The 14,893-nt window shown below is 43.6% G+C and overlaps 1 protein-coding gene across 2 annotated transcripts in view; it reads right to left on the bottom strand.

Annotated features, from left to right (window-relative positions):
• LOC143804781 (pecanex-like protein 2) overlaps nt 1-14,893 on the bottom strand; it is a 1,087,275-nt gene that overhangs the window by 835,180 nt on the left and 237,202 nt on the right. For both annotated transcript variants that reach the window (XM_077283212.1, XM_077283213.1), the window contains exon 5: nt 14,289-14,424. In XM_077283212.1, the coding sequence (XP_077139327.1) occupies nt 14,289-14,424 (136 nt within the window). The remainder of the gene's footprint in view (nt 1-14,288; nt 14,425-14,893) is intronic.

The raw sequence follows: 14,893 nt of genomic DNA, 5'->3' as shown, positions 1-14,893 counted from the left end.
ATTACTTTATTAAATATTGATATTTTTCTCTTGATTGAGATAAAAATAAATATTAAGAATAAAAATTAAGTAAGAATAAAAATTGAAAATTAAAAATAAGAATAAAAATAAGGCCCTTATATGTTGATGACAAATGCAGAGTCGTTGTGTTCTCAGTAACACAGACCCTTAACACATCCATTATCTGTATGATTTCATATTTGTCATAACCTTGTGTTACCAAAATATTCAAATTATTCCACTTCGTCTGTAATACCCTTCTTAGTGTAAAGAAATGACTCTTCACAATACTTCATCTTATTATACCCAATAGTTATACCATTGTACCTTATTTATATTTCTTCTTTATTAAAATATGTGAAGAAGAGGTATTGATCAAATGTGATGATGTAATCGGTATCAAAAACACATTTCCCCCTAAACACCAAAACATATTATGTTATGAAATAATTCATATATCAAAACCAAAATTAAAAAGAGATTATTTTATAAATAATCTGTATAAATTCTATACTTGCTTTATACCATATACACTGTGTTCCAAATTATTATGCACAAAGAGTTTAGGAGTGATAAGGTTAGAATTTTTTTGTGTGTCATTTAAACTCATTGATGGTGACGTGTGTCACTGAAAGCAATTGCAGATACCTGTGCAAATTAGTTTGGCAGGTGTGTCCAAATAAAGGCAAGACTACTTAAGAAGGCTGTTCCACATTAAGCAGCCTACATTTTTTGCCAAAATGGGAAAGAAAACGGATGTGTCGGCTGCTGAGAAGCAACAAATTGTGGAGTATTTAGGTCAAGGCATGACTACAATCAACATTGCCAAGACACTTCATCGTGATCATCGCACAATCAAGAAGTATGTAGCTGATTTCCAGCACACACGTGTGCGTGCTGATAAGGAAAAATTGAGGACTCTTTCCAACAGGCAATTGCGTAAGGTTAAAAGAGCACCTGCAAAAATGCCTTGTCATAGCAGCAGACAAGTTTTTGAAGCTGCTGGTGCCTCCAACGTCCCCAGAACAACAAGATGCAGGGTCCTTCAGAGGTTTGCAGCTGTGCGTAAGCCATCCTGTTGACCACCTCTATCCACTGCACACAAGCAGAAACGGCTCCAGTGGGCCAAACGATACATGAAGACTGACTTCCAAACTGTTTTGTTCACCGATGAGTGCCGTGCAACGCTCGATGGTCCAGATGGGTGGAGTGGAGGATGGCTGGTTGATGGACACTCCATGAAAACACGGCTAAGGCGCCAACAAGGAGGAGGTGGAGTAATGTTTTGGGCTGGAATCATGGGGAGAGAGATTTTCGGCCCCTTTATGATCCCTGAAGGGGTAAAGATGAACTCCATAATCTATGTGGAGTTTCTAAAACAACACTTCCTGCCATGGTTCAAGAGGAAGAACCGTGCTTTCCGCAGCAAGATCATTTTCATGCATGATAATGCACCGTCTCATGCTGCAAAAAACATATCTGCATCTCTGGCTGCTATGGGCATAAAAGAGGACAAACTTATGGTGTGGCCACCATCTTCCCCTGACCTCAACCCCATTGAGAACCTCTGGAGCATCATCAAAAGGAGTGTCTATGATGGCGGGAGGCAGTTCACATCTAAGCAACAGCTCTGGGAGGGTATTCTGTCCACATGCAAAACAATTGAAGCAGAAACCATCCAAAGACTGACAAATTCAATGGACGAGAGAGTTCAGAAGCTTCTTTCGAACAAGGGGTCCTATGTGCAAATGTAACATCACCTAGAATAAAGTTTTCACTTGAAAACTGATTGATTTCATTTTGTAATAAGCTGATGATGCTTATAACTTCACAATTGACCATTTTTTTGTTCAAAATAAAAAAAAAAGTTGAAAACTCTGCTGTGCATAATAATTTGGAACATACATTTTGAGTGTTTTTTTTTTTTAAAAAGATACTGTTTTCATAGGCAGTTTGTTCCAAAACATTGCAATTATACTAGAATAGTAGATGACTGGAAAATAACAATGACTGCAATTCAGATAGGTAATTTAGAGAAAATATGAGGAAATATTATTTGCATAATAATTTGGAACACAGTGTATTTGTCTGAAGATGTTTACTCATCTATGTAAGCATTAAAGGGAACCTATCACCCCGTTTTTTAAAGATTAGATAAAAATAGTGTGAAATAGGGGCAGAGCTGGGCTTTACATTACTGCCTTTTTGGTGCCTTTACACCCCCGTTAGGCTGCTGAAATACCTTTGTGAAGTGGCCGTTTTGTCCTGTCACTCAAGTTGGTCAGGTCGGATGGGCGTGGTCACAGCGCTGTTTCTCCCCCAGATCAGGCTCATCATTACGTTGGTGGCGTAGTGGTGTGCGCATGTCCAAGGTCCCGAATCCTGCACAGGGGAGTGAAAATAGCAGCGATGTCCGTTATTCCATTGGTGGTCGGTGGGCGCGGCCATCTTGCTTTGGCCGCGCGTGCGCAGAAGCGGCGCTCTGCTGGCCGCGGCTTCAGGAAAATGGCCGTGGGCATCCGCGCGTGCGCAGATGGCTATCGCGGCGGCCATTTTCGTGAAGCAGAGATGCGAACTCTGCTTCACGAAAATGGCCGCCGCGATAGCCATCTGCGCACGCGCGGATGCCCGCGGCCATTTTCCTGAAGCCGCGGCCAGCAGAGCGCCGCTTCTGCGCACGCGCGGCCAAAGCAAGATGGCCGCGCCCACCGACCACCAATGGAATAACGGACATCGCTGCTATTTTCACTCCCCTGTGCAGGATTCGGGACCTTGGACATGCGCACACCACTACGCCACCAACGTAATGATGAGCCTGATCTGGGGGAGAAACAGCGCTGTGACCACGCCCATCTGACCTGACCAATTTGAGTGACAGGACAAAACGGCCACTTCACAAAGGTATTTCGGCAGCCTAACGGGGGTGTAAAGGCACCAAAAAGGCAGTAATGTAAAGCCCAGCTCTGCCCCTATTTCACACTATTTTTATCTAATTTTTAAAAAACGGGGTGATAGGTTCCCTTTAAAAATAACATAAAATATCATAAAAATGTAGATTTTCGCGATAAACCATTTTGATGTGTGATTACACTTATCTCCTATTAACTATATTAAGAAATAATGATTACTAAAGAAATATATGTTGAGTAGATAATACTTCATCATATCTTAATATTCTAATAATTAAACTGATTTGTATTATCTACTATATAATTGTCTAAGGGTCACTTCAGTCTTTCTGTCTGTTCTTCTGTCTGTCTGTCTGTCACAGAAATCCCAAGTCGCTGATTGGTCGCGGCAAAACGGCCATGACCAATCAGCGACGGGCACAGTCCAGTGGCAAAATGGCTGCTCCTTACTCCCCACAGTCAGTGCCCGCTCCATACTCCCCTCAAGTCAGCGCTCACAAAGGGTTAATGGTAGCGTTAACGGACCGCGTTATGCCGCGGTGTAACACACTCTGTTAACGCTGCTATTAACCCTGTGTGACCAACTTTTTACTATTGATGCTGCCTATGCAGCATCAATAGTAAAAAGATCTAATGTTAAAAATAATAACAAAAATAAAAAATCATTATATACTCACCTTCCGTTGGTCCCCCGGATCCAGCCGAGTCCTTTCCCGCTCCTCGCGACGCTCCGGTGACCGGTCCATGCATTGCGGTCTCACAAGATGATGACGTAGCGGTCTCGTGAGACCGCTACATCATCATCTCACGAGACCGCAATGCACTCTTGGGACCGGAGCGTCGCAAGGACCATCGGTAAACACCTCGGCTGGATCCGGGGGGCCGACGGAGGGTGAGTATATAACTATTTTTTATTTTAATTCTTTTTTTAACAGGGATATGGTGCCCACATTGCTATATACTACGTGGGCTGTGTTAGATACTGCCTGGGCTGTGCTATATACTACATCTCTGTGCTATATACTATGTGGGCTGTGCTATATACCACATGGCTGTGGTATATATTACATGGCTGGGCAATATACTACATCGCTGTGCTATATACTACGTGGTCTGTGTTATATACTGCATGGGCAGTGTTATATACTACGTGTCTGTGCTATATACCACGTGTCTGTGCTATACGCTACATGGCTGGGCAATATACTACGTGTCTATGCTATATACTACGTGTCTGTACTATATACTACGTGTCTGTGCTATATACTATGTGGGCTGGGCAATATAATACATGGCTGGACAATATAGTACGTGGCTGGGCAATATAGTACGTGTCTGTGCAATATGCTACGTGGCTGGGCAATATACTACGTGGCTGGGCAATATACTACGTGGCTGGGCAATATACTATGTGGGCTGTGTTATATACTATGTGGGCTGTGTTATACACTATGTGGCTGTGCTATATTTCTCTGCTGTATCTGTGCATCATGAATTGTGGTATGTGTTAAAGAGGGGGGCCCACTGAGACTTCTTTCGCCCGGGGCCCTCAAAAACCTGAAGCTGGCCATGGCTTCACTGATTGTTCGCGGCCGTGCGTGACCAATCAGCGACAGGCGCAGTCCGCCCGTGAATTGGCGCGGAATTTGAACCACGCTTCACTAAATGGTCGTGGCCAGCCGGCTGAATCCTGTGTATAAATTGCATTATTCTGAAAACTTCATAAATAAACTACATACATATTCTAGAATACCCAATGCGTTAGAATCGGGCCACCATCTAGTTTCTCATAAAAAAAAGTTTTGTTTTTTCCTAGCATACCATGAGGCCTCTCATACATCACACATACAACATTATTCTTACGTTATATTCTCTCTTAGCAGCTGCTCATATGCTCATCTGTCACCTATCACTCAGACAGTGACAATTATAAGTTCAAACATTTTACCATTGATTGTGTTCTGACATTTTTAATGAGAGTTTTGTACAACCATTCAAATAAGGACATTAATGTAAAGGTACATTCTATCCGACCAATCCTTAATTTTTGAAGAATATTAATATCTGGACAATTTTCATTCAAAGCACAGAAGATCAGAATTTTTCAATCTGTCCTTATCATTTAATCCTTCATGTGATTTGTTATCACACTGCATTTTTAATGTTAACCGTCTGGAAAAAGTTACAGGAAGGCACATTTCAAACAGCTGATTTTTCTCCTCATCAGTTAAAAACTCTCAAATATCTCTGAATTTCTACACGCATGGATTTTGTTATCATATGCACAAATGATTTTGCATAATTTTAACACATTTTTCCCACCAGATGGACACTCCAAGTTGTGTCTCCATCTGGTGGGTTGCCTGTAGTGGAAGGGGTGTCAGAGCCCCATTATACTATTTCTGCTGTGGGAAAATTGATGCCACTTTAGTGGTGTCTGCCCCTAATCTTTGGAAATGGATGATAGAAGAAAAGACATTGCACTAGAGCTGTGGATGTAATGAACCAATACGTGCACACTGCCCCGGCAATCTTATAAGGGCATCAAAAATGTAAGTAACCAAATAGAAGTTGCGTCTCCTTCATGTGTGTTGCCTGTAGAAGTAGGGCTCCCAGACAAGCAGGTATGAACTTACTTTCAGTTAACTACCTGTGTTACTATCCTTAAATTTAATTTTTTAAACAATATCTGTCTACAAAGATGATTTTTCTGCCATCTGAGTGTCGCTCAGCAGAAAAGCTGTTTGAGCTGTTGCAAAAGGTATCAGGGCTCCCAGCACAGCTGGCCTACATCGATCCCAAACCCAGCTCTTAATTTGAACTTAAATTCAAAGCTGTAAATGCTGACCCAGATCCTGGCTCATAAATGGTCGATGCCTGACTGTTGCTGAGCCATTATACATTTTCTACTGTGGGTCAATTGATGCCAGGTTTCCTGGTGTCTGTTCCTAATTTTTGGAAATGTTTGGACTCCAAGTTGGGTCTTCATGTGTGTTGCCTAAATTTGGCTAAATTTGACAGGGCTCTCGAGCACCAGGCCTAACACCTGTCACTCATCCACCTGTTGGTGATCAATGTTTAAACTATAAATGCTGGTCCAAGCCCTGTCCCATGCATCCATGCAGCGCAGTTATACTATTTGTACTCGGTCAGTTGGGCGGTTGGAGATTTGTGATGTGAGGGGGAAACAAAGGGAATGAGGATACCACCTCTGAGAACTCTACTGTGTGTGATGTTAAGGTGGAGGAAGAGGAGGAGAAGCCACTTGATTCAGCGCTTGCCATCCACTGGAGCGCATGCTCTTTATGGCACTCATCTAGAAAGCGTACCGCTGTGCGGCTGCCAAAGAAAGGGAGTCAAGTAGCCCGTTTAGTAATAGAAGTTGTCAGCTGTCTTTGGATAGGACGGGCTGGTATTTGTTTAGTAAAGCTTTCAGTAAGATTACCACCTACCCCACATACACCAAGCCTATTCCCCCTTCGACCACAACCTCGCTTTTTCCCCACTCATGTTGGATGTACCCTTCCCCTCTTTTAACCAGCTGTTCCACAGCCCTGGGCCACCAACTGTCCTTCAACTGTCAGTAAATTAACAATCTGTATTTATTTGCTTAGATAATGTGGCTGGGCCATATAATTAGCACAAAAGATTTAGATGCTGAAATGTGGACTGAAGTCTGGACCACACAATTAGCACAAAGGATTTAGATGCTGAAATGTGGACTCCTGGTTGAACAACACAATTAGCACAAAGGATTTAGATGCTGAAATGTATACTGCTAGCTGGACGACTCAATTCGCACAAAGGATTTAGATTCTGAAATGTGGATTCCTGGCTGGACCACATTGTTAGCACAAACTACTTAGATTCTGAAACGTGGACTCCTGACTGGACCATACTATAAGCAGAAAGGATTTAGATTCAGAAATGTGGCCTGGTGTATGGACCACACCATTAGTAGAAAGGATTTAGATTCAGAAATGTGGACTTGTGGTGTCTGGACTACACTATTAGCAGAAAGGATTTAGTTTCAGAAATGTGGCCTGGTGTCTGGACCACACTAGTAGCAGAAAGGATTTAGATTCAGAAATGTGGCCTCGTGTCTGGACCACATTACTAGCGGAAAGGAGTTAGATTCTGAAATGTGGCCTGATGTCTGGCCCACACTATTAGCACAAACTATGTAGATTCTGAAATGTGGCATGGTCTCTGGTCCACACTTTTAGCACTTTAGATGCTGGAAGGTCGATTTTACACAGGATCCTATCTATCTGAATTATCTGACTACTTTCAGCAGCAGTAACAGTCTCTCTGCACTGTTACACTGAGAAAATGGCACAAAAACAAGATGTCCACTTTTTATATGAAGATGGACATGTGACTTCGGCAGCCAATGACAGAAGCCCTTGTGTCTGGATATTGTGGATGTGTTTTGCGCCCGGATTGGCTGCCAGAATCTCCACACAATAAGTTAATTTAAAAAAAATACAGTCAGCGGCTCCTCTGACCTCTCCCCACCCCACACACCCCCTGCTCATCTTACAGCACCACTATCCTAGCCGAAGTCCTACCAAAAGCATTAGTGGAAACTCAATCATTTAAAGAACTTTGGCTGATTATTGCTGATTTTGGGGAAAATGCTTGGGAATTCGAACACATATCCGAATGTGCGATGTTTGTGTTGAATTTGAGATTGGTGAACGTTTTCCAAGCATGTTCGCTCATCTCTAGTCCACATGACATCCTCATCTTCTCTCTCTCTCATAACTTATCCATCTGTTTTTTAATAGCTGTTAAGAGATTTCTGCTGTTGCATGCCTTAGAGATCTGTTCTTCTGCTATCTTTACATGTCCTGCTACCGCACTCAATTCATTATAGGTTAAATGCAGAAGCAACTCAATTACACAGTTTCCACATCCATTGTGGCTGGTTCTGCTATTGTGCTTTTATAATGCTGGTTCACTTTAATTGGTGTAGCAGAGTTGAGTTGAGGTGCTCTTCTGCTGTTTGAATAGCTGGGCCTTTGCTCAATTACAGTCTTATTCCCTCTGAGAATTCCCTGTATGGGCCACCAATGTTGCATGCATGCCTTTCAGCATACAAAGGCGGTACAAAGGAAACATGATGTAATGCTTGAACCCAGACTGGATGGCTCGAGCAAGGATTGTGGCCCCACTGTGCTACAAACTAGACTAACCCTGGAGGGGCGTGACTAAGCCTTGGTGTTCACTGGAGCCTCTAGTGATGAGGTCAGGTTTGTGCGGCAGGTAGCGGCCAGGTAACTGTTGTGAACTCTGTTTTCAGGCTCCCTCTTGTGGTCACAGGTGGTATTGTGTGACTTTTGTTTTGGGCTCCCCCTGGTGGCTTTGTTTGTTATCCTGCGGGTCTGTGGCTGATCAGCTGCCTCATTATTCTCTTGGGAGTTTCCTATTTAGCTCTGTTTCACTTCCACTTGTTGCCGGCTGTCAATGTATTCAGTGCTATTCTGATTTCTTCTGACTACCTTGCTACCAATCTCTTCAAGAGAAGCTAAGTTTCCGTTTTGTTAATTTTTTGATCATCTGTGTTCAATATGTTTCTTGTCCAGCTTGCTAATATGTGATTTCTCAGCTTGCTGGTAGCTCTAGGGGGCTGAGTTTCTCCCCCCCACACCGTTAGTTGGGGGGGTCTTGAATTCTCAGCGTGGATATTTTGGTAGGGTTTTTTGCTGACCGCACAGTACTCTATCTGTTTTCTGCTATCTAGTATTAGCGGGCCTCATTTGCTGAATCTGTTTTCATTCCTACGTGTGTCTTTTCTCCTTACCTCACCATTATTATTTGTTGGGGCTTCCTATATCCTTGGGGTTATTTCTCTTGAGGCAAGTGAGGTCTTGCTTTCTCTTTAGGGGTAGTCAGTTTCTCAGGCTGCATCGAGACGTCCAGGATTTTAGGCACGTTCACCGGCTACCTTTAGTGTGTTTGGATAGGATCAGATTTGCGGTCAGTCCAGTTACCACCTCCCTAGAGCTTGTTCTTTGCTTAGTAACTTAGCTGGTATTTCCTGTGATCCCCAGCCACTGGGATCATAACAGGCGAGGAACTATAGTTCCTTTAAGCTAGAGTTCCTATTAAGGTCTCCTCTCCTAAGTTCAAGCCTCGGTTTATCGGTCCTTATAAGATTTTGGAAGTCCTTAACCCTGTGTCATTTCGTTTGGACCTCCCAGCATCGTTTGCTATTCATAATGTGTTTCATCGGTCGTTGTTGCGGAGGTATGTGGTGCCTGTGGGTCCTCCGGTTGAGCCTCCTGCCCCTGTGCTGGTTGAGGGAGAATTGGAATACGTGGTGGAGAAGATCTTGGATTCTCGTATTTCTAGACGGAGGCTTCAGTATTTGGTTAAATGGAAGGGCTATGGTCAGGAGGATAATTCCTGGGTTGTCGCCTCTGATGTTCATGCGGCCGATTTGGTTCGTGCCTTCCATGTGGCTCACCCTGATCGCCCTGGGGGTTTTGATGAGGGTTCGTGACCCCTCCTCAAGGGGGGGGTACTGTTGTGAACTCTGTTTTCAGGCTCCCTCTTGTGGTCACAGGTGGTATTGTGTGACTTTTGTTTTGGGCTCCCCCTGGTGGCTTTGTTTGTTATCCTGCGGGTCTGTGGCTGATCAGCTGCCTCGTTATTCTCTTGGGAGTTTCCTATTTAGCTCTGTTTCACTTCCACTTGTTGCCGGCTGTCAATGTATTCAGTGCTATTCTGATTTCTTCTGACTACCTTGCTACCAGTCTCTTCAAGAGAAGCTAAGTTTCCGTTTTGTTCATTTTTTGATCATCTGTGTTCAATATGTTTCTTGTCCAGCTTGCTAATATGTGATTTCTCAGCTTGCTGGTAGCTCTAGGGGGCTGAGTTTCTCCCCCCACACCGTTAGTTGGTGTGGGGGTCTTGAATTCTCAGCGTGGATATTTTGGTAGGGTTTTTTGCTGACCGCACAGTTCTCTATCTGTTTTCTGCTATCTAGTATTAGCGGGCCTCATTTGCTGAATCTGTTTTCATTCCTACGTGTGTCTTTTCTCCTTACCTCACCGTTATTATTTGTTGGGGGCTTCCTATATCCTTGGGGTTATTTCTCTTGAGGCAAGTGAGGTCTTGCTTTCTCTTTAGGGGCAGTCAGTTTCTCAGGCTGCGTCGAGACGTCCAGGATTTTAGGCACGTTCACCGGCTACCTTTAGTGTGTTTGGATAGGATCAGATTTGCGGTCAGTCCAGTTACCACCTCCCTAGAGCTTGTTCTTTGCTTAGTAACTTAGCTGGTATTTCCTGTGATCCCCAGCCACTGGGATCATAACAGGTAACACTCCAGGGTAGTGTCTGGCAGTAGCAGCTGATCCCACAGGGGGACAGGACACTAATGACAGGTGCAAACAAGTAATGTAGATAGCTGAGGTTTAGACTGGCAAGTACTGGTGGGCACAGATGATGTACTGGCAGGCAGGCACGGTTGGCACTGTGGCAGGCAGGCAGGCATGGCTGGCACTCTGGCTGGGAGGTTGAGGCAAGGACTTAGTACAGACAAGGTTAGACACTGGAATAAGTTCAGGATGAAGTATTCAGGCCTGGGTGTACAGTCCCCAGGGTGACAGAAACAAGACAAACAGGAAACAGGAACAGACCTGGGTATACAGCCCCCAGGGTGGCAGAAACAAGAGCAGGAACAGGACAGGACCTGACAACTCAGTAGCAGAACACAGACTAAGAGAGAATGTTGCTCAGGCCTCTTCCTATTGGTGGAGATGCCTTAAGTACCCGGTACCTCTTGGCAATAGGCTGAGGACACATAAGGAATGTGAACACTGTCTCTTTAAGACTCAGGAAGTGCTGGCGCCGCCGCCCTAAGCATACAGCCAGGAAGTATGCACACACCAAGCAGAGGACACATGGTATACAGCATGGAGCAGATGGAGGGCAGAACTCCTGATAGGAGATGGGAAGCCATGCAGTGATGCTGGCAGGGATGTTACACCCAATTTCTTTTTCGAATCCTGAGGAAATTTTACTCAGGGCAGCCATTTATTATAATTCTTCACTGTATAGGTGAGGAATCGGTTTACAAGGGCACAGCTATGACACAGTTCTGAGCTGAAGTTGAGCGCAGGGTCTTATTCAAGCTTCTTTTCATCACACAGAATCACTTCTCTTCATGCAATGCTTCATCAACATATATGAAACAACATATATGAAAGTCTTTTTACAGATAACTTCTCTTCACACACAGTGTCTTATACTAAGCAGAAATGTACCTTGCTCATGCAGTGATGTTGTGGAAGGGGGATGAGTCCGGTGCTGTAGCTCTCTCATGTCTAGGTATTAAAGGTGCTCCTGGCTGTCCTGACTGCTTCTATGATTACAGCAATCATTTCCCAGGAAGAACTGGGCTATGCAGCTTGTCTGATTTAAGTCTGACAGAAGACTCTCTAGCACACACCATACTCTTGGATGTCCAGGACACAATAACAACTTTCCTAGTATACCCTGGAGATGAGCTAACCACTCCCTATCTGCTATAACAATTTTAACCTCTATAGTTGCTGGATGTGTCACAACTCTGTTGTTGGGTGTCCCGGGACCAGGGGCTCATTACCTGTCCCTAACGATAGGGTGCCTGTCATGATTCCCAATGGCAGGGAAACATAAAAACACAACGATAACGGATGAGCTCTGGGTGATGGAATCTCGAGCTGACCGTGAGCTAAATCTACCACACAACTAATAGTAGCCAGGGAGCATACCTGACTAACCCTAGACGCCACGCGCCAGCCGGAGGACTAACTACCCCTGGTAGAGGAAGGAACAGACCTGGCTTACCTCTAGGGAAATACCCCAAAAGATGATAGCAGCCCCCCACATGTAATGACGGTGAGTTTAGAGGAAAAGACATACACAGTATGAAGGTAGATTTAGCAAAGAGAGGTCCACTTACTAGATAGCAGAAGGATACAAAAGAGGACTTCACGATCAACTGAAAACCCTATCAAAAAACCATCCTGAAATTACTTTAAGACTCCTGTGTCAACTCATGACACAGGAGTGGCAATTTCAGCCCACAAGAGCATCCAGCTACAGAGAATAACAAAACTGCAAACTGGACAAAAGATACAAAGAAAACAAAAGGACAAAGTCCACTTAGCTGATCAGCAGACTAGTAGCAGGAACATGCAACCGAAGGCTCTGGTTACAATGATGACCGGCAAGGAAATGACTGGAGAGCAAGGCTAAATAGGAAACTCCCAAACACTGATGGGAGCAGGTGAACTGAGACAGCAAAGACACACAAGTCACCAGTACCACCAGCAACCACCAGGGGAGCCCAAAAGCGGATTCACAACAGGTGCCCTAGCTTGCCCTGTTCCCTGGATTACTTTAGATGGTGAAGACAAGGGGGCCACATACCTTTCCTTAGCTCCTGAATCCACTCTCAGTCTGTACCTTTCCCCCATCCAGGGAAGAGGAGAGTAGCAGTGTACCATAATATACCAACCAAACTATCAAGGTAATCCGAACAGGGATAATGAAAAATACCAAACATACAAATAAACAGTACACAGACAACACAGGACTGCACCGGGGAGTGGAAAAATGGGGTTAAACCAAAGTAGGAGAAGAAAGGGAATTATCACACACTCTAATAACGACCAACAACCTGCAGCCATGAAGCATAAGCCTGCTCTGACAATGAGTATTAGCCTGGGCCCAGTTTATATAGGAGATGGGAGTGGCTACCAGTGCACAGCTGAGAGCCTTAATGCAGGAAAGCTTCCAGGAGCTCTCAACTGAGCCGATTAACCCCTGCACTGCTAAAATAAATTTACAACATTTAATATGAAGGTGAAATGCTTGTAATACAGGAGTAGGAAATCTTAGACACTGCAGACTTCTGGCTCCTCCCTGTCGCAGTAAACCCGTGACAAGATGATTCTAAGTCAACAGTGCAGCTTCTATCTATCACAGTAGCTTAGTTTATAAAGCTATAACATACAGTATATTATTTTGTCCAGTTCTACCTATCATGTTGCAATGTTGTTGATTAAGGAAAGAAAAATCTGTCAAAAGCCAAGTTTCTCATCTTTGGGGAAATATTCCTTCCCAACTTCTTACATTCTATTAAGAATACATTCTGAGATCAACACCCATCTCTAGTAATTCAGCAATCATAAATTGTAAAATTATTACACTAAGGCCAGGGCCACACAAGCATTGATCCAAGTGTCAGTTTACTGTGATCTGATTTTCTTGCATGAGGGAGTCATATAACAGGAGCAAAAAAAACAGAGAACGTAAAAGGCTGGTCCACTACTAGGTCAACCCATTCTGAAACTAAATGTTCTGCCCTGATAATAAAGACTATACTCACCTCCCGTGCCAGCACCGTTCCAGCAAAATCGGCACTCGCTCTTCCCGTGGCTGTAATGTGCTGTTGTGACATGTGATGCCAGCCTTCGTACGAACCGAACATGAATAGGAATCCAGGGCTGCAGCTAAAAACTTGCTCATCATGTTCAGTTTGTCCGCAGGTGGAGACAGTGGTGCCAGCACTGATTGAGTGCCAGGCATCACGTGTCATTCCACCACATCACAGCCCCGGGGACCACGAATGCCGTCACCTCTGGAACCGAGGCGGCACTGGGAGGGGAGTATAGACTTTATTATTTTATTGGGCCCGAACATTTAGTTTAAGAAGGTGTTATCCTAGTAGTGAACAACCCCTTTAATTTATCCATCTTCTTCATTGTTTGTGTCCGCATAAATCGGTCTGCACTTGGATGACATTCAAGTGCAGTTCGATGTCTTATACGCATCCATAGAATGGTATGGGTGCATTTACTACAATTTGCAGAGCCACGCGTACCATGCTGCAGTTTTTTTCTCATGCCGAATTTTCATGAGAAAAAATACCAGTTCTGCACTACCCCTTATAATAATATTGGTCCAAGTGCTATCCTATAAAACAGCGGATTGCACTCATACGAGTTATATGTTCGTGTGAGCGAGCCCTTACAAAAGTAATAATCCAGGCTCAGTTTGAACTATTTTAATGATTTTACCAGTGCGACATCCTCTGGCAGACAGTTACATTGTTTCGCTGATGTTACCGTAAGTAATCCCCTCAGTTTAATTAAAAGCATCCTTTCATAGTGTGCCCTATTGCTCCATTAAGAGACTTGGGGGAACCCTATTCTTGTCAGTGATTGGGGTCCCAATGTTTGGATCCTGACTGATCAGTCACTTACAGTATCATCCTGTTAATAGATGATCACTCATCACTGGAAACCCCATTCATTCCTACTCATTTATATATGTGTTCTTTTACACAACTTTTATTATAAGCATTATTGTTAGTTTAACTTACTCTGATAACTGATCTGTAGAAGGACAATTGTTTGAGCCAACACCAGTAAATTCAATTTCCAAGCCAGAATTTGGTATTTCTGACAGATTCTCACAACACGTAGCATTTTGTTTCACATTTTCTGTTGCACCATTGTCTGCATAGTTTGGAAATAAAAGGAAAATGTATCAGTATCACATAATGACAACTTTTATACTTGGCTTTATTCACAAGTAGCCTTACTATAGGTAAAAGCTGCTCAATAACTATTACAAATAAAAGATAAAGATGTAGCTTATAGTTATAGAATATGTAAAATAAAATATTCTATAAGTTATCCGAGTCACTTGTTTATGTTGTTGAGATGTTGTATTTTTCCTACAGAACCAAACACCATTGAAATAGCCATTTGCTGGGTTTGAATTTATATACCGTATTTTTCGGACTATAAGACGCACCGGACCATAAGACGCACCCCAAATTTGGGGTGAAAATTGCAAAAAAAAGATTTTTTTATAAGATGGGGGTCTGTCTTATTGTCCGAATTCACAGTATCTTACATGAGGGCTGGCGGTGGCAGAGCAGGGTCACAGGAGGCATGATGTCGGCAGAGGTGGAGTGATGCG

This window comes from Ranitomeya variabilis, chromosome 2 (genome assembly GCF_051348905.1).
Source record: "Ranitomeya variabilis isolate aRanVar5 chromosome 2, aRanVar5.hap1, whole genome shotgun sequence".
NCBI lineage: Eukaryota > Metazoa > Chordata > Amphibia > Anura > Dendrobatidae > Ranitomeya > Ranitomeya variabilis.
The sequence above is the reverse complement of the archived record's forward strand: the minus strand, read 5'-3'. Positions and strand labels throughout refer to the sequence as shown.